The 24286-nt window shown below is 41.7% G+C and overlaps 1 protein-coding gene and 1 long non-coding RNA gene across 3 annotated transcripts; both read right to left on the bottom strand.

Annotated features, from left to right (window-relative positions):
• Positions 1-15625: 15625 nt before the first annotated feature.
• On the bottom strand, positions 15626-16730 carry LOC142741308 (uncharacterized). Of its 2 annotated transcripts, none has more exons than XR_012881084.1 (3): positions 16601-16730; positions 16292-16391; positions 15626-15671 (listed from the first exon to the last, which is right to left on the bottom strand). It is a non-coding gene; the product is annotated as an uncharacterized LOC142741308 (long non-coding RNA). The 2 variants fall into 2 exon arrangements; XR_012881083.1 differs by lacking the exon at positions 15626-15671 and adding an exon at positions 15827-15924.
• A 366-nt stretch (positions 16731-17096) lies between these two features.
• On the bottom strand, positions 17097-20209 carry LOC142741857 (phosphatidylinositol polyphosphate 5-phosphatase type IV-like). Its single transcript, XM_075851185.1, has 6 exons — positions 19909-20209; positions 19714-19816; positions 19444-19525; positions 18150-18245; positions 17876-18037; positions 17097-17257 (listed from the first exon to the last, which is right to left on the bottom strand). The coding sequence occupies exons 1-6, from the start codon at positions 20157-20159 to the stop codon at positions 17097-17099; spliced, it is 855 nt and encodes a 284-aa protein (XP_075707300.1). The 5' UTR covers positions 20160-20209.
• Between the last annotated feature and the right edge of the window lie 4077 nt (positions 20210-24286).

The following is a 24286-nucleotide window of genomic DNA, read 5'->3' as shown; positions in this document are numbered from 1 at the left end:
TAAATATCCGCAAGTCACTGCTTGCGCATGTGACGATGATTGGTCGATATGGGGGCTTGGCCTCAGCATAGGGGGCGGAGTATAAGTTATATATACTCCGAGTCCAGAGAGAAGAGTGGCGCTAATATCAATGTGAGTACGCTTTGTGTTTGTGCATATGGAATGAAATGTTTGCACAATTTAATGTTGCTGGCGTAGTAGCTAGCTCTATAATGAATAAGACCCCTGATGAAATGTTGAGATAGAAACATGTAGGTTCAATATGAGAAGGGGAATTTAGCGTAGGTGGCAGTGTTATCGATATCTTTACCCTGACACTGTGGTTCTCAGGAATCCTTTTCCTGGTTACTCCAGTACATGTCTGGGAGTGATTCACTGTTACACCAATGTTTAAACGTTCTAACACCATATATCATACGAAAATATTCATTTTGCAGGGTTTACAATAGAATCAGTGAATAAAATATAAAATCATTTTCAAATAAATTTTTGAGCACATTGGGCTTTTGTCACGGTGGTGATTCTACCCCTGATTTTAGCGAGATATTAATAAAGTATATACATTTTACTCTTTAGTCACAATCAGTGAATTGGGTGGCGAGGTGATCTGTGATTCTGGCATTGTTTTCTATAAAAAAAACTTACGGCGTTCACCATGCAGGAAAATTTATGTTAAAGTTTTATAGTTGGGGACGTTAAGGAAGCGGCGATACCAAATACGTGTACTTTTTTAATGTTTTCAATTTTTTCCTATAATAAAACTTTTATTATGGGAAAAAAGGCGTTTTTTTAGTTTATGTAACTTTAAACTATTTTTTTTCAAATATTTTTTTCTACTAGGGGACTTGAAAGCCTGAAGACCTGATCGCTATTCGAATACACTGCACTACATACATAGTGCAGTGTATTAGACCTGTCAGTCGTAAACTGACAGCAAGCTTATTAGGTCCCGCATCTAAGCAGGTCCTAATAGGCTTCTGTACTTGGCAAGCAGTAGGCTATTGTTAGGCCTACAGTTGCCATAGCAAACATCGCCACACCCGCAATTGCGTCACAGGGATCCAGATAGCGTACAAACCAACCAAATGCTGCAGTTGCAATTGACCGCACCATTTAGGGAGTTAATCGCCGGAGATAGAGATGAGCGAACCGGGACAACCGAACCCGGTTTCGGTCCGAACTTCCGGTAAAGTTCGGTTCGCAGCGAATCCGAACTTCACCGGGTTCGGCCGAACCCGTTTTGACCGAACCCGGTCAAAAACATTATACAAATCGGCAGCCACTTATCTCTATCAATCACTGATAGAGAAAAGAGGCTGCTGATTAAAAATAAAATAAAAAGCATTTCATACGTACCCGGTCGTTGTCTTATTGACGAGTCCCTCTTCTTCCTCCAGTCCGACCTTTTCTGACGCGGCAGCCTGTGATTGGCTGCAGAGGCCTCTGCAGCCTGTGATTGGCTGCAGAGGCCGCGGCAGCCTGTGATTGGCTGCAGCGCTCACATGGGCTGCATCGTCATCAAGGAATGTCGGGCCGGATGTCGAGAGGGACGCGTCACCAAGGCAACGGCCAGGAGACCGGACTGGAGGAAGCAGAAAGTTCTCGGTAAGTATGAACGTCTTTTTTTTTACAGGTACTGTGATCGGTAGTCACTGTCCAGGGTACTGAAACAGTTACTGCCGATCAGTTAACTCTTTCAACACCCTGGACAGTGACTATTTAGGGTATGTGCACACACACTAATTACGTCCGTAAATGACGGACGTATTTCGGCCGCAAGTACCGGACCGAACACAGTGCAGGGAGCCGGGCTCCTAGCATCATAGTTATGTACGATGCTAGGAGTCCCTGCCTCTCTGCAGGACAACTGTCCCGTACTGTAATCATGTTTTCAGTACGGGACAGTAGTTCCACGGAGAGGCAGGGACTCCTAGCATCGTACATAAATATGATGCTAGGAGCCCGGCTCCCTGCAGGGTGTTCGGTCCGGTACTTGCGGCCGAAATACGTCCGTCAATTACGGACGTAATTAGTGTGTGTGCACATACCCTTACTGACGTCGCCTAGCAACGCTGCCGTAATGACGGGTTCACACATGTAGCCACCCGTCATTACGGGGCCTCATGCACACGACCATAAAAACACCCGTTATCACGGGTCGTAATTACGACCCGAAATAGCGGGCCCATAGACTTCTGTTAGCCACGGGTACCTTCCCGTTTTCTCACGGGAAGGTGCCCGTGCCGTTAAAAAGATAGAACATGTTCTATTTTTTTATTTTACGGGCCGTGCTCGTAATTACGACTCGTAACTACGAGCACGGCCGGCCGGCCACGGGCAGCCGGCCGCTTTTGCGAACCGTGCTGTCATTATAATTATAGCAGCACGGCCCGTAAAATAGAAAAATAGAACATGTTCTATTTTTTTAACGGCACGGGCACCTTCCCGTGAGAATACGGAAAGGTACCCGTGGGTAACAGAAGTCTATGAGCCCGTTATTGCGTAATAACGGGTGTTTTTACGGTCGTGTGCATGATGGGAGCACGGCTCGGAAAAACGAACGGCTGCCCGTGCTCATCTCCTGAAATAATCTGTGCTGCCTTAAACTCTGTGGACAGGTCAGGATCCTGTTTCTTTTAAATGCTGCTAGGGAACCCGCTCGATCCACTATATAGGGCTACGCTACAGTGCAGCATTTAAAAGAAACAGGATCCTGACCTGTCCACAGAGTTTAAGGCAGCACAGAGTATTTCAGGAGATGAGCGTGCAGATTCAGTGCTGTTGTGAACTCTGCTCTTACCATTACGTAGCTCTCAGTCTGTTATCTCTCCTCCACTCCTGTCCTCAAGAACACCTTCACATGATTGGCAAGTCACCACGTAATGGTAAGAGCAGAGTTCACAGCAGCACAGAGTATTTCAGGAGATGAGCGTGCGGATCTTGTGCGTGGTGGTGACTTGCCAATCATGTGAACGTGTTATAGAGGACAGGAGTGGAGGAGATGAGCTACGTAACAGACTGAGCTACGTAATGGTAAGAACAGAGTTCACAGCAGCACAGAGTATTTCAGGAGAGGAGCGTGCAGATTCAGTGCTGCTGTGAACTCTGCTCTTACCATTACGTAGCTCAGTCTGTTACCTCTCCTCCACTCCTGTCCTCAATAACACCTTCACATGATTGGCAAGTCACCACCCCGCACAAGATCCGCACGCTCATCTCCTGAAATACTCTGTGCTGCTGTGAACTCTGCTCTTACCATTACGTGGTGACTTGCCAATCATGTGAAGGTGTTCTGGAGGACAGGAGTGGAGGAGAGGTAACAGACTGAGAGCTACGTAATGGTAAGAGCAGAGTTCGCAGCAGCACTGAATCTGCACGCTCATCTCCTGAAATTCTCTGTGCTGCCTTAAACTCTATGGACAGGTCAGGATCCTGTTTCTTTTAAATGCTGCACTGTAGCGCAGCCTTATATAGTGGATCGAGCGGGTTCCCCAGCAGCATTTAAAAGAAACCGTGTTTGTGTATGTGTGTGTTTGTGTATATATGTGTGTTTGGGTATGTGACTTTGTCTGTTTTTGTTTTTATATGTGTGTGTGTATATATGGGTGTGTTTGTGTATATGTGTTTTGTGTATATGTTTGTGTATATATGGGTGTATTTGTGTATATGTTTGTGTGTAGATGTTTGTGTGTGTTTTTGTGAGTGTGTGTTTGTGTGTATATATGGGTGTGTTTGTGTATATGTGTTTGTGTATATGTGTGTTTGGGTATGTGTGTTTTTGTTTGTATATGTGTTTGTGTATATGTGTTCGTGTATGTGTGTATAACTGTGTGTGTGTGTGTGTTTGGATATGTGTGTTTTTGTTTGTATATGTGTGAGTTCGTGTATATGTGTGTGTTTGTCTGTTTATGTGTGTGTGTATATCTTGTTGTGTTTGTGTATATATGTGTGTGTCTGTGTATGGTTGTTTGTTTGTGTGTGCGTGTATATATGTGTATAGGTGAGTAGAAGTATTGGTATTGTTCACATTGATAACTGTTTTTTTATGTTGTTGCAGATTTTGATGTACCGATTGGACTACATCTTCGATTCGTTGGACTACTGCGTAGATCTGCGTTTTTTCAAATTTTAATAAAATGGTTAACGAGGGTTTTGTTGGGGATTTCTTATTTCAATAAAAAAGAATTGTCTTTGTGGTTTTTTTTAAACTTTATTAGTGCCTAGATAATGGTAGTCGGCTGATTGACAGCGTCCATTATTAAGGCGGTACTTAGTGTTAGCCGGTGCAGAGGCTAGCACTAACCACCCATTATTACCCCGGTACCCACCACCACCAGGGGTGCCGGGAAGAGCTTGGTACGATCCAGTACCCGACCATCTGTTGTGATGGTCGGGTACTGGGGCGGCCGTAGGCTGGTATTATGAGGCTGGGAAGGGCCAAAATCAGTGGACCTTCCCACCCTTGTAATGCTAGGCTGCTGCTGCTGTGTTGTATCTGGCTGGTTATAAAAATGGGGGGGACCCCCACGTCGTTTTTTTTTTTGGAATTTAACAAATTTAGCAATAGACGGGTCCCCCACATTTTTTATAACCAGCCATATACAAGGCCGCAGCAGTCTGGCATTACATGGGTGGGAAGGGCCACTGGTTTTGTCCATTCCCAGGCTAATAACACTGTGTTGTATGTGGCTGGTTATGATAAATTGGGTGGAGCCCCATGTCTTTTTAAAAAAAAAAATGTAAATAAATAAATAATTTAAAAAAATGACGTGGGGTCCCCCCCACTTTTATAACCAGCCAGATACAACACAGCAGCAGCAGCCTAGCATTACAAGGGTGGGAAGGTCCACTGTTTTTGGCCCTTCCCAGCCTCATAATACCAGCCTGCGGCCGCCCCAGGGCCCGACCATCACAACAGATGGTCGGGTACTGGATCGTACCTGGCTCTTCCCGGCACCCCTGGTGGTGGTGGGTACCGGGGTAATAATGGTGGTTAGTGTTAGCCTCTGCACCGGCTAACACTAAGCCTCGCATTAGTAATGGATGTTGTCACTCAGACAGCGGCCATTACTAAAGTGGTAATAATAAAATTTGAAAAGAAAAAGACAAAGATATAGATAAAATATTTTATTGAAATAAAGCACCCCCAACACAACCCTCATTAACCATTTTATTGTAGAAAAAAAAAACGTCATCTAAGTAGTCCTCGAAACCGACGTAGTCCAAACACCAAACCTGTAAAAAAAAAAAAATAATGAAATAAAACATGTCGTAGGCTTAGATTCAGTTTAATGTGTGATACTGACTGTTATACCATGTATAGAAGCCTCCCGTGAAGTTGACTTAGATACAGGGCGCCAGCAGACAGTATCATACATGGCCATACATACATATATACAAATATACATACATATATACAAACATACATACATATATACAAGCATGCACATATATACATGCAAATATACATACATGCAAACATACACACATATATACATGCAAACTATCATACATACATGCATACACACACACATGAAAACATACATACATACAAACAAACATGCAAAGATACATACATACATATATACAAGCATGCACAAATATACATGCAAACATAAATACATGCAAACATAATTACATACATGCACATATATATAAACATACATGCAAACATACATGCAAAAATAAAAACATGCAAACATACATACATGCACATATATACATACATACATGACAACATACATACAAACATACATGACAACATACATACATGCAAACATACATACATGCAAACATACATACACACATGCAAACATATATACATGCAAATATACATACAAACATGCACATGTATACATACATGCCAACATACATGCAAACATACATGCACATATATACATACATACATGACAACATACATACATGCACATATATACATACATGCCAACATACATGCACATATATACATACATGACAACATACATACATGACAACATACATATATATATATATACACACATGCAAATATACATACAAACATGCATACATACATGCAAACATACATTCATGCAAACACACATACATGCAAACATACATACATACATACAAATATACATACACACATGCACATATATACATACATGACAACATACATACATGACAACATACATGCAAAAATACATACATGCAAACATACATACATGCAAATATATACATGCAAATATACATACAAACATGCACATATATACATACATGCCAACATACATGCACAGATATACATACATACATACATGACAACATACATACATGCCAACATACATACATACATGCCAACATACATACATGCCAAAAAATAATAATAATACGTTCATACTTACTTTCCTCCTGTCCGGCCTCCAGCGATGACGTTTCATTCATGTCGCCGCTGCAGCCTGTGATTGGCTGCAGAGGCGGTCACGTGGGATGAAGCGTCATCCTGACGTGCGTGACCGCCACTACAGCCTGTGATTGGCTGCAGCGGCGAAAGGGATGAAACGTCATCGCTGGAGGCCGGACAGGAGGAAAGTAAGTACGAACGTATAATTTTTATTTTTTTATTACATTTAAATGGTATTTTCCGCGCGCCGAGCATGTACTGTGAAGGTTGCTGAAAGAGTTAGTGCAGCCCATTAACTCTATCAGCACCCTGGACAGTAGCATGCTCGGCGCACGTAAGTGACAGGTTCGGTCAGAACTAGTTCGGTCCGAACCGAACTTTTTTGTGAAATTCGGCGAACTAGCCGAACCGAACTTTTGATAAGTTCGCTCATCTCTAGCCGGAGATCAGACCTCAGTATGGTCCCTGACGCTACAGGAGAGTTTCAGCCCATTGGTTATGGTGCAGGCTCAGCTACATGTGTGCTGTACGTAGAGAGAAACGATGAGCCGTTCCTCCGAAATGCACTGTCGGTCAAAGCTGGAAATCGACATGTAGCAGAAGTTGTGAAACTTGTCCGGGTGCTGCCGCAGGTCTGCATACGGGGTATGGAAATGCACCTTTCTGGGCTGTTGGGAGACAATGGGGTGAACCCAGTACCTCCTCCTCCTCTTCGGTTCTTCTTCCAGCATAGCTTACTGTCCGAATCGCCGAGAGACGAGTCAGTCCAGAAGAGCATGAGAGCATGAACCACACGTGGGTAGTGCATCCTTGCAACGAAAGAAATGCCAGAAACCAAAGTTATATCAGCCGAGGATTCCAACAGAGCTCTCACAAAGCACAAATGCCAGAGAAAATGGTGCCAGAGCGATCATGTGACCTTTTCAAGGGGTTGCGACATAGTGGTGACATCATTTGTAGACTCCCATTTCTTTTTTTTGCGGATCCGTAAATGCGGATGTACTAAGGATGCATGACGGTACGTATTTGCGGACAGCGTGCCTATATGCGAATGAGTCACAGATGACTTTGGATGAATAGGGATGCGTATTTGAGTAGAATAAAAGCCATTACAGTCGTGTGCATGAGGCCTTAGAGTCCATGCTGTTTAGTTTACAGATGATTGCTTAGGCTGGATACAATTGTAGCATATTACTATCCATGAGAAGTATTTGGCTTCTTTGGGTTTTCACTCCGTGTTTTCATCCCATTACAGCAAAAGTTAAAACAGAAATTTTAGCACAAAGGATATTATAAAGTTGTATAACATTTTTTATTTTACAGTGATCAAGGTTTATTTGCAGAGAACCCCTTTAATACTTACACCCATATTGTCCAAGATTCATATCCCTACATCAAGAGAATTAGAAATTCTACAAGTTTCAGTGTACCAACTATTCCTGTCCAATAGTGGAATGAGATGAACTGGACTTTACTAAATATATCACGCCATGAATTATTACTTATGTTACCTATAACCTCATATTTAACCCCTGACTTTTACAGTTATTTTTGGTTTTTCATTTTCGCTCTTTCCTCCCCAACTTCCAGAAGCCATAAGTTTTTATTTTTTGGTCCAAAAAAAACGTATGAGGGATTGTTTTTTGAAGGACAAGTTGTACTTTTTCACGGCACCATTTATTGTACCATATTATATACTGGGAAACGTAAAGAGAATATTTGCTTAATCGTATTGTCTCCGCTTGTAAAGGGAGTCTAATATTACATTTTAGGAAACTGATGCTTAACCCCTTCGCGCTCAGCGACGTACTATTCCTTCGTGCTAAGTGCATCGTTCGCGCTCAGCGCTGGAATAGTATGTCGCGGGAGGAACGGCCATTTCGGCCGTCTTCCCGACACATACAGGAGCTGTAACAGCTGCTTTCTCGTACAGCAGTTGCCGCAGCTCCTTCTGCGGAGACTGATCGCTGTGTCCCCGCTGATTAACCCCTTGAAAGCCGCTTTCAATAGCGATAGCGGCTTCCTAATGGTTAAGCTGCCATCATCGGCCCGCTACACGATAGCGGCCGGCGATGGTGGCTATAGCAACCGGACGCCTAACAATGGCATCCAGCTATGCCATTTATGGAAGCCTTGCTGTCAGTGAGTAGCTGACAGCTGTAATACACTGAACTACGCATATAGTGCAGTGTATTAGAATAGGGATCAGGGCCTCCTGCCCTCAAGTACACTAGTGGGACAAAGTAATAAAGTTAAAAAAAGTTAAAAAAAAGTTGTGTAAAAATAAGAAAATAAAAGTTTTAAAAGTAACAAAAGTAAAAATCCCCCTTTTTCCCTTATCAGTCTTTTATTATTAATAAAAATAAATAAATAAACAAATAAACTATACATAATTGATATCGCCGCATCCGTAACGGCCTGAACTACAAAAGTATTTAGTTATTTATCCAGCGCAGTGAACGCCGTAAAAGAAAATAATAATAAACCATACCAGAATCACAGTTTTTTGGTCACTTCACTTCTCAAAAAATGGAATAAAAAGAGATCAAAAAGTCGCATGTACCTAAAAATGGTACTGATCTAAACTACAGTTCGTTACGCAAAAACAAGTCCTCACACGGCTTTCCTGATGGAAAAAAAGACAAAAACTGTATGGCTCCTAGAATAAGGCAACACAAAAAGTAAATGATTTTTAATAAAAATTATTTTATTGTGCAAACACCATAAGACATAAAAAAAACTATAAACATTGGGTATCGCCGTAATCGTATCGCCATGCTGAATAAAGTGAATATGTCGTTTATAGCGCACGGTGAACGCTGTAAAAAAAATAGAATAAAAAACAATAGAAGAATTGCTGCTTTTTAGTCACCACGCCTCTTAAAAATAGAACAAAAACTGTATTCTAGTAGTGCTGTATATCCCTCCGCCTTATTCTAGCACTGTACTGAAACGAGTTACGGAGAAACTCTCCAGGTGGCCTGAGGTATCGCTAATCGTGATGGGGGATTTTAATGCAGTGATGTCTGAAGGGTTGGATAGGTTTCATAGGGGAGGAGGGGGGCAAAGAGGAGACCTGACTGCCTTTGGAAGATTAATGGAGGAATTGGGTCTGCGGGATATTTGGAGAGATAAACTTCCAGGGGTGAGGCAGTACTCGTGTGCATCATCCACATTTCAGTCACTTTCGCGAATAGACTTGGTAGCATGCTCAGCTTCAGCAGTGCAGTACATAGCGCAAATTGAATACCTACAGAGGGCGTTGTCAGACCACTCTCCGATGGCGGTGACGATGGAAGTGGGTGTAAGGCATACCAGGAACCCCGGGAATTGGAAGCTGAATGCGTTTTGGCTAAGATTGATGGATGGCGGGGAAATACGGAACCTGGCTAAAGAATATTTAAATTTTAATACTGAGTCAGTGCTGCGAGGGGTGTTATGGGATGCCATGAAAGCATGGTTGAGGGGAGTATTCATTCAACATATTAAACGAATTAAAACTGAATCTAGGCAATTGGGAGAAAGTTTAGAGGTTCGGGTGACAGAAACAGAAGGGAGACATGTAGAAGAGGGGTCCGAGGAGACACTTAGACATTGGGTGGAGGCACAGACGTTGTTAAAAAATCACCAACTAACAATGGTGGATAATAAACGATTATTCCTTAAACAGAAATATTATGAAGAAGGGGAAACGGCGGGGAGAATACTCGCTAGGATGGCAAAGCCGCATGGGAGTAATAATTTCATTCATGGCCTTAGGGGGGAGGGGGGAGGGTGGAGACACACACGGGGCAAATCTTGCAAATATTTCAGCGGTTTTATACTGACCTATATACATCCAAAGTGCATTACGACACACAGCAATTGGACGAGTACCTGGGAAACATTAATTTGCCTACCTTGGGCCGGGAGGACTGTGAAAGCTTGGAGGCACCTATTTCACTGGAGGAGTTGGAACAGGCGATAAGGGATATGGCAAATGAGAATGCTCCGGGTCCAGATGGGTTACCGGGGGAAATCTATAAGGAATATGGGACGGAACTAGCGCCAGAATACTTGAGTACTTTGCAGGATAGTTTTGACAGAGGTAAAATACCAGACTCCCTATATGAGGCTACGATAGTGGTTCTCCCAAAAGAGGGGAAAGACAGTCAATTACCGGAGTCCTACAGACCAATATCCTTGTTGACATCGGATGTCAAGATTTTGGCAAAGATATTGGTGCTGCGGCTGAACAGGGTGGTACAGCATGTTGTGCATGAAGACCAATCGGGGTTCATGCCCTCCAAATCGACGGCTGTCAACCTCAGGCGGCTGTTTTTAAAACTTCAGGCGACACCGGATGATCAAGGAGGAAGGGCAGTGCTAACGTTAGACGCCGCAAAAGCATTTGACTGCGTAGAATGGGGGTACCTATGGCGAGTAATAGAAAAGATGGGATTCGGCCCTAACTTCGTGAAGTGGGTACAGTTGTTGTATGTGGCCCCTACAGCCCGCATACGGGTGAATGGTGCAATGTCCGAGAAATTTTCACTGGCCCGGGGTACGCGCCAGGGGTGCCCACTGTCACCATTGCTTTTCGCCTTGGCGGTAGAGCCACTGGCGTGCCTCATAAGACAGGAGGAGCGTATAAGAGGCTTGCAATATGGGGAAATGGAGGAAAAAATTTCACTATATGCAGACGATATTTTAATATATATGACGGACACTGAGAATACACTGAAGGTAGTAAAGGATACGATCACAAGGTTTGGGGAGTTCTCGGGATTAAATATTAACTGGACCAAGTCTGCTCTGATGCCACTTGACATGGTGAATATGGTAGATACTGGAGTGGGACCCCGGATTCCGATAGTCTCTGAATTTACGTACCTAGGGGTTAAGGTGACGGCTAGGGTCCAAGACTATATGTCTTTGAATGTTTCACCACTGCTGCTCAAGGTGAAACATAAGGTGGATGCCTGGAACAGGCTTCCACTCTCTGCTCTGGGGAGGACTAATCTAATCAAGATGATCCTTATGCCTCAAGTTTTATATATTCTTCATAACTCCCCAGTATGGATACTTAAGCACTGGTTCAGACGATTGCACAATCTCTTTCGGGACCTGGTCTGGAAAAAATGGGTTCCAAGGATTAAATTGGAGAAATTGCAATTGCCTAAAGACGAAGGGGGGGTAGCGCTGCCAAATGCCTGGATATATTACCTGGCTGCCCAGAGCCAACAATTTAAGGGGTGGGAGGACACAGAGACCTGGGGCTCAAGTGCACGTTTATTGTCATATTTGGGGGGAGGACTCAACCCACTAGAGGGTCTGGAAGTGCATACCTTTAAGAGATTGGCGAGTGCTAAACCAACGTTGCTCCTGATACATAAAATATGGTGGCAGTGCAAAAAGATCCTGGGAGTGGGAATGTGTACCAAATATACTCCCCTATGGCATAATCCGGTCTTGTGGGAATTATACCAATTAGAGGGCATGCAAAAATGGGAATCGGCAGGGGTTAGGCGATTACAACACCTGTATGATGATAACGGGCTGAGATCATTTCAGCAGTTGAAAGACCTATTTCCACTGGAGCACAATATGTTTTACCAATATTTGCAGATCCATCATGCCCTACAGGCGCAGGCGCATGTGGTGGACCTGACGGTCTGTGCTCTTGGGGTCCTAGAGTATGTGGGACGGGCTTACACGACCAAAGGCCTGATCTCAATGGCGTACAATGGCTCTGCTGTTCCTGCTGTTACCATTGACCTCTGCTTCATATTGACCCTGGCTTGACTGACTATTCTCCTGCTCTGCATTTGTTACCACGTACACTCCTGGTTTGACTCGGCTCATCCACTACTCTGTTGCTCACGGTTTTGCCGTGGGCAACTGCCCCACTTCCCTTTGCTTTTGTGTACCCTTGTCTTGTTTGTCTGTCGTGCACATATTGAGCATATGGACCGTCGCCCATTTGTACGCCGTCGCCTAGGACGGGCTGTGAAAGTAGGCAGGGTCTGAGTGGCGGATAGATAAGGGCTCACCTGTCTGTCTCCCTATCCTGACATTACACCTCCCTAAGACACTGCTTGGGCAAACAAGAAGGGGTGGAAGCAGGGCACATTCTAGCAGCAACATATTGTGTGTTAAGTACAAGGACAAGAGAGATGTTGTTGTATTGACAACAATACATGGCCATACCAGTGCCCATGTACCTGTACGAGGTACCAGTACAGAGAACCCCAAACCAGACTGCATCCTGGACTACAATAGGTACATGGGAGGGGTGGACTTGTCAGATCAAGTCCTGAAGCCCTACAGCGCCATGCAGTGTGGTATAAGAAGCTGGCCGTGCACGTCATTCAGATTGCATTGTACAATGCGTACGTACTACATCGATGTAAAGGCCAGACGGGAACTTTCCTGGAATTTCAAGAGGTGGTTATCAAGAACCTAATCTTTAGGGACCATGAAGGGGGGGCACCAAGTACTTCTGGAAGCAAGGCAACACGCATCGTACCAGGGCAATACTTTCCAGGAGGAGTTCCCCAAACTGGCAAGAAGGGAAAAAGTCAAAAGAAGTGCAAAGTCTGCTATAAGAGGGGGATAAGGTAAGACACAATATATCAATATGACACGTGTCCCGAAGAACCAGGGCTCTGTATGAAAGTGTTTTAAAATGTATCATACATCCCTTGATTTTCAATCTACCCCAGTTTTACTTACCATGATGCACTCCGCACAGCTTATCCCCCTCATCTTTACACTCTGGGCCCTGCTGTGTGCCCAGGCAGCTGTTAACATCCACATGTAGGGTATTGCTGTACCCGTGAGAACCCACATTACAGTTTATGGGATGTATGTCTCCGGTGGCGCATGCTGGGCACAATATATCGGACACTGAAATGGCATATATGTATCGAAAATTGCAAATCTCACTCTGCACTATCTGCTGCGCATTATCTTTTAAACAATACCTGTGGGGTCAAAATGCTCACTACACCTCTAGATGAATGCCTTAAGGGGTGTAGTTTTTAAAACGGGGTCACTTCTCGGGGGTTTCAACTGTACTGGTACCTCAGGGGCTTCTGCATACATGACTTAGTACCAGAAAATCCCCAGTAGGCCAAATGGTGGTCCTTTCCTTCTTAGCCCTCCCATGGGCCCAGTTTATCACACATTTTTTTTAATTCACAGCCCATTTCAAATAAATTCTGAGAATAAACTGTGGGGTCCAAATGGTCACAACACCCATAAATGAATTCCTTGAAGGGTTTAGTTTCCAAAATGGGGTCACTTCTGGTGGGTTTCCATTGCTTTGATACCTCTGGGGCTCTGCAAATTCGACATGGCACCCGAAAACCAATCCAGCAAAATCTGGACTCCAAAGAACACATAGCGCTTCTTTCCTTCTGAGACCTCCCATGGGCCCAAACGGCAGTTTATCACCACAAATGGGATATTACCGCACTCAGGACAAATTGGGCAACAAAATGGGGCATTTTGCTCCATGCGAAAATAAGAAATTTTGATCAAAAATGACATCTTATTGGAAAACATTTCATCTTTTTAATTACACAGCCCAATTCAAAGACGCTCTGTAAAAAAACTGTGGGGTCAAAATGGTAACAACAACCATAAAAGAATTCCTTGAGGGGTGCAGTTTCCAAAATGGGGTCACTTTTGAGGGATTCCTACTTTTTTGGCACCTCAACACCTCTTCAAACCTGGCATGCTGCCTAAAATATATTCTAATAAAAATGAGGCCCCAAAATGCACTAGGTGCTTCTTTGCTTCTGGGGCTTGTGTTTTAGTCCAAGAGCACACTAGAGCCACATGTGGGACATTTCTAAAAATGGCAGAATCTGTAAAATACATATTTAGTAGTGTTTCTCTGGTAAAACCTTCTGTGTTACAGAAAAAAATAGAATAGAATTAAATTCAGCAAGAAAAATGAAATTTGCAAATTTCACCTCCACTTTGCTTTAATTCCTGTGAAATGCCTAAAGGGTTAAAAAAAAACTTTCTAAATGCTGTTTTGAATACTTTGAGGGGTCTAGTTTTTAAAACAGGAAGTTTTGTGGGTGTTTCTAATACATAGGTGCCTCAAAGCCACTTCAGAACTGAACAGGTACCTTAAAAAAAGGCTTTTTAAATTTTCTTAAAAATATGAGAAATTGCTGTTTATGTTAAAAAAATGATGGCAATCTAAAGTAGAATTATGGGAAATGTGAACTAGTAAATATTTTGGTTGGTATAACCATCTGTTTTACAAGCAGATGCATTTTTTACTTTAGAAAAATTCTATTTTTTCTAAATTTTCTCTAAATTTTGCAATTTTTCACTAATAAACACTGAACATATCAACAAAATTTTACAGCTAACATAAAGCCCAATGTCTCACGAGAAAACAATCTCCGAATCGCTTGGATAGGTTTAAGCATTTCAACATTATTACCACATAAAGTTAAATATGTCAGATTTGAAAAATGGGCTCTGAGCCCTAAGTCCCGAACTAGGCTGCGTCCTTAAGTGGTTAAGCAACTATCAAATATATCAATGTTTTACATCTCCTAGCACTCTTTGTCCTACAGTATATAATCCAGTACATATGGCGGCATGTTCCATACACTCTGTATTGTGTACATATGATACAATGTCCTGTCACCTACCACTGGATTAAACGCGATGTCACACAAATAGCGCTGTGAAGGGTCGGTTAGGTGAATTGTATACACTGTAGTATGCTGCAGCCGCGCACATAACAATTACCAGTCACACTTATGGATTGATGTTAATGATTTATTTAAGGTTTTTGTGGATCAAAATATATAATGGTAAAGATGATGGTAATACTAGATCCAGCAAAAACTACGGCATATGTCACAGTATATACTGTAGTATCAGTAAGGGGTGGAAAATCTGGATTCCACAGACACAAGTAGAGATGACATATTGTCCTGTTCTGAACCTGGTCTTCTGGGTGATATTGATGCCCTGGTGACCACATTGATGTCTCTTCTGTGACAGATGTTGTAGAAATGTTAAGTCTCGCCATTGGAATTCTTGTAAGATGGCGGATTCTGCCCTTGGTTGTTATTGGTGTTGATGTTCTGTTGATATCTGCTGACTTGTTCTGGGGGGAGAAGCACACAACCCTATTAAATATTGATCATTCAGGCTGCTTGATAAATATAGAGAGGGGACACATCCAGAGGAACTTACCTTTCTATCAGCATTGATGGTGGCTCCTCCGGTGACAGGGAGCGCTATTCTCGCCAGATGTACTGCGGAATTGATGTTTATGCTGCAAGACAAATATTTGCTATTAATGTTCTATAATGTGTGTTTCTTAGCAGACACAAAATCTAGAAGACTTTTTAAGGTGATTTGAGGTAAATACATTTCTTAATTGATCCTGGGGGTCACACTACAAACCTTGAAGATGGTTGATGCAAGCAGTGGGTCTGACCTAGAGCTGCGCTCTTCAGCATGTTACGGGAACTTTCTAATGTTCCGATGTTTTATGCCCCGGAGATTGTAACTGTTCCTTAGGAGTCCTGCAAGATGCCAAGTAATGTCTTCCATCAATAGCAAAGTTCCTTGTATCCATCATTTTTGCTTAGAAGCTAATGCATCATAAAATCCAGTTGTTCCATCCATTCAGATGACCGGTTCCTTTAGGAAACTCATTGTACTATACTAAATACATGCTTACAGTTGGGGAAGTTGTTCCCCAAAGCCCACAACCTTCATTCAGAAATGAAAACGTGTCTGAATACAAGGAGTTGGAATTTTAAGATTGAAAATACTTATTTACACTTTAGTTAAATTAGTTGATAAAATAAATTACAGATACAGAGGAAAACCTAAGAGATGGAAGAACATTTTCACCGCAAACATAATAGACAACTACAAAGCTCTTACCTGTAAGGACATGAACAGATGCAGCTACTTTTTTTGTCCTTTCCTCCTAATGCCCGTTACATAGATTTTACGATCAAAGCGTCCACCAGCCAAGGGGATGCTGGAATGAGAAATATATTTATGTAAGACATATGATAATGTTAGCAGGTAACCACACTTTGCTTAGTTTCACATCCTATAATCCTCCAGTACTGTCACCAAGGTGTACAGCCACCTGCCCCAAAGTGTGAGCTCTGGCTATAAGGACCATGTAGCAATGACGGCTACTGAAAGTATCATACCAACAACATGGAGGAAAACATGACTTACTCATCTGAACCGGGCCTGATCTTTACTTCAAAGATGCCAAAAACAGGTCGGTGGTCTGAGGTCTTCAAAACAGGGCAAGAGTCGTATCTCAGGACTCGCACATCTCCCTCACATTGGCTTTTAAACAACACCCTGTCCTGTAGAGGTCATGAAAATAACAAATATCATTAGTGAAATCATATTATAATATATTATTAAACTGCAAAACAACACAGACCTAAATGTTGGGCCTACTTTATTTATATTGCAGAATATTGAGACTTTATTGCATTTTAGGTTTGACTTGGTCACACAGATTTCATTAAATAAGTATCCTTGACCCATGCTGGGCAACGACATATTACACTGGGAAACTGTGATGACAAACTCACTACATAAAAGTAAAATTAACTGAAAGCTTTGTTCATAAGAAATTACTCTTCCAGCTATAATAATAACAATTCATTACATTGGGGGAGGGGATTCATTATATAATGGGTGCTCTGGCCCATGGATTCTATTGTCTCTCAAGCTCTGTAGACCTGGAAATAAGATATCTTACAGTATATGATGGAATTCTCTGCTTTGCTGATGTATCATAGGTGTCTGTGCCAATGTCAAACTTATATGTAGGAAGGAAATCAATGGTGTGCTCCTTGAACCCTAGAAATATGGACCCTTAAGTTGAAAGAAAAAAAAGTTGTCAGTATTAAAAAAAAAAGGAGCAATTGATAATTTTAGCACTATATAAGAATTTGGGGAACATATCAACCATCATGTCAGTGATTTGTATTTATCTGTGGAAGTGGTTGTGGTATTAAAGGGGTTTTCCAACTTCTGACAACTGATGACATACTCACCAGATAGGTCATCAGTACATGATCTGTGGTGGTCTGACACCCGGACCCTGCACTAATCAGCTGGTCCGGTGCCTTTGAGCACCGGACGTACATGCCGGATGCAGTTGGCGCCGGCCACGGAATTGCAGCCGAGCTGCAGTACTGCAACTCTGCTCCTATTCAAGTGAATAGGAGGCAGACCTGCAGTTATGCATCATGGCAGCTATGCTATATAAGGAGCCAACTGCTTCCGGCTCCGTACATAGCATTGTGTGGCATAACATCCGGTGCCCGCAGGCCACTGGAGCAGCTTAACGGTGCAGCGTCCAGGTGTCAGACCCGCACCGATGATATACTGATGACCTATCCGGTGGATAGGTCATCAGTTGTCAGAAGGTGGAGAACCCCTTTCATGAAGGTTGAGGAGTGATAGAGATCTGTCTACTAGTAAATATACCATTGTTCTTGGCTTCATTCAGATGGTCGTGTTTGAGGAGACTGGACATATCTTTTCCTTCGATCTTCTGCAGAAGAGATTCCACATTTTTTCTGTCCTCTTTAAGTTGAAAATTGAGGTCTCCAAACCAAAACACCCGATCAAAGCGGCTGGTGACGTCCACTGTAGAGTAAAAAAAAAAAAAAAAATTATAGCACATGACTGCATTAGACTCAACGGAGACAAATAGAGAGATAAAAGGATCCATAAGTTCAACCACATAAGTAATACTCACAGGCATTGGAGTTCATTCTTTCCGGAATAATTTGAGGCAGACGGAGACCCTCAGTGATGGTTTTATAGTCCTGGATCCTCTTGCTGACTGCCCCAACTGCCAACAAAAAATACGTATTAGCAGTGGCAGATGATCATATGGGCGGCCCGAATCGCATATTATTTTCAAAAAAACATATTGCAGCGCGCCACCGCCGCTAATGGAGAGGAGGGGTGGGTGTGAGGGATTATACGGCCGCACCGTCCGCCCTGCTGCCTCTCTGAGGGGGAGGCGGCGCAACTGAAACCAGCCGCCGCCACCCGCTCCTGCACTAATTGTACCTGCGTGTATCTGTATTACTGGCCACTCACAACATAGAATGAGATTGATAGATTAGAAAAAGTTTGATCAAACTGGAACAAACCTTTTATTTTTACCAAAACATTATAAGTACAGATCTCTTCATATCATCCCATATATTTCAGTTAATTATCAAATAGCAGCAATTTTATACAAAGTAAAACTGTACATGGTCATATATTAATATTGTAAATACTTACATCTCAGATGTGAATTAATAAAAAGGAAAGATGTTCCAAAGACGGTGAAGGCAACACCCAAGGCTCCTTTAGTTTTCACATGGTGGAATAGCCTGGTTGTTACATGGGTGTGCTCTACCTCTGTATAAGAAATGAAACACAAAAAGACGGGTCAGTGGTTAAGAGTACTACATGCAACAATGGAATAGAAATTATTTCCAATTAAACTATGGAAATATTACTAGAACATAATTTCATACTTTGTAACTGTGGTGTGAACTTTTAGATCTCCAATACTCAGAAGGCAAGAATCTGAGAGCCAAGCTCTTAGGCATCTAATTCTAATAACTAAATAAGATGTTCCAGCTAATGACTACATTCAAGACTTCTTATGTAGATGTAGGAATGTGAATCTTACCTGAGCAGAACCAGATTAGTTCCCGTCGAACAAAGATGGTGAGATACAGGACTCCGAGCCCGGAGGAGTGGTATAATACATAGTGTGGTCCAAGGGTCTCCTGTAATTTTATCTCCCATTCCCGTCTACAAGAAGACACAATTTCAGATTTACATATTAATAAATTACACAAGATTAAGATACTCAACTCATCTGTATCAACACTCCATATAATAACCTCTGGTGTTGAATTTTGAAAATTAAGGAGTGATAGTACAATAAGTAGAGCATTGAGAGAGAATTTGTATCAGCCGCCCTGCTGTCCATCTGCAGTCATAGGCTGGTGTAAGACAACCTGAGAAGACTTACCTGTTTGGACATCCTTCCTGAACGCCAATAACATAAATGTCTTTCGTATCATCTGATGGTAACAGCAGATCCTCCACATTTTGCGGGTAATCCTGTTCAAAATATACAAACATTAATATTGTATACAAAGAGCGCCAACTCAACTGACATAGGGTAGAATATAACCTGTCTATGTAATATTCAACTACAAACTAAAGAGACATGGTTACTGGCCCATTTCATCCAACTTGAGCTCGGGCACACTGATGGGTCACAATAAATATTGTACATTACTTCTCACCTTTCCCTCCATATTCCAGGTGGCAACATATAGTCTCAACCGTCTATCTGGGAAATAGCGATCCAGTTCTCTAGCGCCGATCACAGCGCTGCTGCCAAAGTTTCTGTGAAGATATGGGGAGAATTAAAGATCTAGTGACTGTTATACCACAGCTCTGGATATCTGAGCAATGTATGAGAATTATTAGTTACATACCTTTTACGGATATTTTTGGAGCGCAGGCGGGTCAGCAGGCTGAATGCGCTCTTCTTGGTGTTCTTTGACGTAATGTCACAATATTTGCTGTGACTAAGATCGCTGAATTTTTCATCTGACATATCTTTGATGACAGAAAACTTCTGGAGCGAGATGTTAGGCTCCTCCATAGTTGGTATGTCTCCCATCAGATTTCCTTTATCAGGAATTTGGGAGACATGATATTTCTTAGATTTTTTCCAAAAGGGCATGGTTGTTTAATGCCCGGTTGCAAAACTGCACCAATGTCCTTGGTAGAAAACCAGGAGACAGTCAAGATAGAATTTGACTAATCACCTCTAGTTCTCCGAAAATAGGACAAATCGCTAACCGTATAAGCAACACAGTAAGTAACACAGTGTCAATCCAACAGCAAGACCTAGAAAGACCAGAAAACTATAAGGGAGTCGTTACTTGTGATGAAACTAGCTGGAAAAATTAGTTATTAAATAGGGTATTCCTATAACAGAATATTGTCAATCATAAGTGTCAGAGGATCACATGACCTGGGAGCCCCTGTTGATAACATTGTATTAGGTTTGGAAGCTGAAACAATGTATTGGTTGTTAAATTGACCATATGGCATTTTAAAGGGTTGAATTTTTTTTATATTAATTGATAACCAGAATTTAGAACCTAAGCAATTGGAGTTAGTAATAAATACTTTTTATTGTTATCTTTTTTATTGTTATTATTATTATTATTATGATTATATACATAATTATTAATTTCAATTGTTAATAAGGACACGTTTCCAGGGGATTAGCACTATCCTTCTACAATTTAGTCTGACAAATGCTATTAGGCTGTTTATTCCTGGACTTACTAATATTTTATTACTAAAAAAAATTAAAAAAAGCAATACTCCTTATAATCATTTATTTATGTACTTGATTCAAACATCAAATAGTTTAAATCTTGTAATAAAACCAATACTACCATAGACGCAGTAAGAAACACGGCTATCTAGACTCATCTCAAGACATCACAATAGCAGCACCTGATATAGATTGGTTGCATAGCCATACCAGCTAATATTCAGGATTGACCTGATATGTAAATAGTATAGTCTACAGACAGAAAACCTAAAATTCATAAATATGAATTCCCTTATAAACATTTATTATGAGAATTACTGGTGTTATAAACTGGAGGGTGTGATAATAAGTTCCCAGAGATTCACATTCTTTGCTTTGTGGTTGCTTTATGAATCTACCAGCAGAATACAGACAACAATTTCTGTCTGCAATCTGCATTCTGTCTATGGAGCAGATGTGACAGGCCACAATATTGCTATTTAAGCAATTTCCTAGTGTATAAGTATGCCAAATAAAAAACAAAAATAACACGACAAACACTAGAATTACATGTAAGAATCCAATATTCATAAAGAGACTGATAGATGAGACTGTTCTAGAGACGTAGCAATGATAAAGTACTTACCGTACCGATCACATCCACCTGATAAATGACAGCCCTCTGGCCAGCACTATACTTTATACCTAAGCTCGGTGACATCACAATTGATATACACTCGGTACACTACAGTATATGGCCAAAAGTATATGGACACCAATGGTTGAGACACTGATGTTGGGCAAAAAGGTCTCGCTCGCAATTGCCTTTCCAATTCACTCCAAAGGTTTTGTTGGGACTGTGCAGATACGCAAGTTCCTCCACATCGAACTTGTCAAACCATGTCTTTAGGGACCCTCTTTGTGCACAGGGGCACAGTCATACTAGGACAGGAAAGGGTCTTACCCAAACTATTACCACAAAGTTGGAAGCATACAATTGTTTAAAAAGTCTTATTAACCCCTACTGGAAAAATAGGGATTTAATCCAACCCCTTACAAACAATCCAGACCATTATACAAACTTCACTCCATTTTATAATAGGCACTATACAGTCCAGTAGGTAGCATTCTCCGGGCAGGCACAAAACGCAAATTCGTCCATTAGATGGCCAGATAGTGAACCGTTATTTATTACTCAACAGAACATGTTTCCCATGCTCCAAAATTCAACGGCGACGTGTTTTACACCCATCCAGCTGATTCTTGGCTCAATAATTAGGAGAGGTGTCCAAATACTATTGGCCATATAGTGTAGGTGGATTACCTAACTACACTCGTTATAACTTACAGATCTTAATATGGCATTTTCAATGGCTTTTACATGTTTTTTTTATATTACTTGATCAAAATTCTGAATGTTATTACATTGTGTTAATGTGTTAATTTATGGAATTATTTTTAGGGAATTTACACTAATATAAGGACTTACTACATAACAGTCCCCTAATATGACCATACTGTAATTTCTCCTTTACAATCGAGAGACAAAATAAGTTCTCAGGGCTGCAGGGAACCAAAATTATGTGCTGTTACCCTGCAAATCTATTATCGGCTGAATGTAGGCTGCCATTTCTTACAGCCTGTGTTCTTTCTATGATATTTAAGCAATTCAATTGTATAATGAAACAAAAAAAGATATTACAACCTCTAATAAACCATATCTTGAAGACATGGATTCAATGTTCCTAATATAATGGATCGATCAGAGTCAGGTACAGATAGAGAAATGATAGAGAACTTACCGGTCACATCCAACTGAGTGGCAGCTCTGTGACCAGCATCATTGCATATACCCAAGCTCTATGACATCACAATAGATGCTTTTATGACCTCACCCATAATTTGCATATTTCAAGTATAGATTCACCATCATTAATAGTAGTGACATCACAATAGATATACCCGGCGTGAGCTGCTTTTATGAGCTCACCCATAATTTGCATATTTCAAGTATAGATTTACCATCATTAATAGTAGTGACATCACAATAGATATACCCGGCGTGAGCTGCTTTTATGACCTCACCCATAATTTGCATATTTCAGTATGGCTTTAACAATATTTTTAATGTTTGATTGTTATTTATATTTTGAATGTAGTTTCTATATTCATAATGTTTCCGTGGACAGACTCTTACCCAGTACTGCCAAGAAAGGAGATCAGGGATAGAATTAAAACCCATAATAAATTGTAAAAGTCAGAGATATGGTTCAGTCTTGGTGCATGGAACTTGTAATGTTCATCTCTCACAGTTGATTTAGTGTGTGTCTCGTTATTACAATCTGGACGGATCTGCAGCTGCTGAACATCTGATAGATAATAATTTCTGTCTGTGTGACATTGAGGAAACAATTAATATTATATTAAAATACATAATCTTTGTAATAAATATGACTAAAAACCTGAAGACCCTCATAAGGTGCTGGGGCTCTGCACCAGTAAGAACATCCTACATGCTGCATCTCCTGTGCTCAGCTCTCGAGGGAATAAAGAGGTGGTAAGAATTGATCTATTCATCCTGAGAGGAGATGGTCAGACCTGATGTGAACGTATTCAGCATAAATAGCTCACAGATAACTGCACATAATCTCTGCCAGTTGCTCTCCTGTTCTAAAAAGTAGATCTGTGGCACCAGAAGGCGGATAACTTCGGGAACCAACTAAGTTGGAATAGTATATAGATCATAGGCCTCCCAGAGGGGGTAGAAGACCAACACCCAGATGTATTCATGAAAAATGGCTGCATGATATTTTTATGGATACCACTAGAGATGAGCGAACCGGGACAACCGCACCCGGTTTCGGTCCGAACTTCCGGAAAAGTTCGGTTCGCAGCGAATCCGAACTTCACCGGGTTCGGCCGAACCCGTTTTTACCGAACCCGGCTACATTTTGGCGCCTGCCACATGTTACATCTAAAATGGAGGATTTCACAAGATCACCTGACATCAGGCTACCCCATAATGCCTTGCAAACGGCTCTCCCAGCCAATCAGGAGGCAGCATAGAGGCGGGCTCAAGCCTGCAATAAAAGTTTATGCACGGAGCTCAGCGGCCATTTTACAGACAGGAGCTGTAGGGATAGCATCTCTGTGCAGTAAGTGAAAGCTTTAGGAATCTAAAAGGCAGGAATCCAGCAATCGAAAGGGCTCATCCACTACTCACTACTCAGCCAGTGTGTGAATACGCTTTCAGAAGGGGCTCATCCCCGGCCGTTAACATAACAAACAAATAACAATCCAACTTGCAATACAGGCAGCCTTTGTAGTAGTAGTAGTACTACAATTCCCAGCATTCCATGAGTGCACTGCAGCGTGGCTGATAGAAATTCTCATACATTGCCATTTGCCAAGCCAGTGTCAGTGTGTGAATACGCTTTTAGAAGGGGCTCATCCCTGGCCGTTAACATAACAAACAAATAACAATCCAACTTGCAATACAGGCAGCCTTTGTAGTAGACGTAGTACTACAACGCCCAGCATTC

The sequence above is a fragment of the Rhinoderma darwinii genome, chromosome 2 (assembly GCF_050947455.1).
Source record: "Rhinoderma darwinii isolate aRhiDar2 chromosome 2, aRhiDar2.hap1, whole genome shotgun sequence".
Classification (NCBI taxonomy): Eukaryota; Metazoa; Chordata; class Amphibia; order Anura; family Rhinodermatidae; genus Rhinoderma; species Rhinoderma darwinii.
Note: the sequence above shows the minus strand (reverse complement) of the source record. Positions and strands in the feature narration are given on the sequence as shown.

What these genes read in the sequence shown, in the direction of transcription:
- LOC142741857 (XM_075851185.1), bottom strand. Translation starts at nt 20,159, where the DNA reads ATGCCCTTTTGGAAAAAATCTAAGAAATATCATGTCTCCCAAATTCCT. An exon ending in TCCAAAAATATCCGTAAAAG is followed by an intron (nt 19,817 to 19,908) that starts GTATGTAACTAA and finishes ATATCTTCACAG; the next exon opens with AAACTTTGGCAGCAGCGCTG. An exon ending in TATTGGCGTTCAGGAAGGAT is followed by an intron (nt 18,246 to 19,443) that starts GTCCAAACAGGT and finishes TTTTGTTGGCAG; the next exon opens with TTGGGGCAGTCAGCAAGAGG.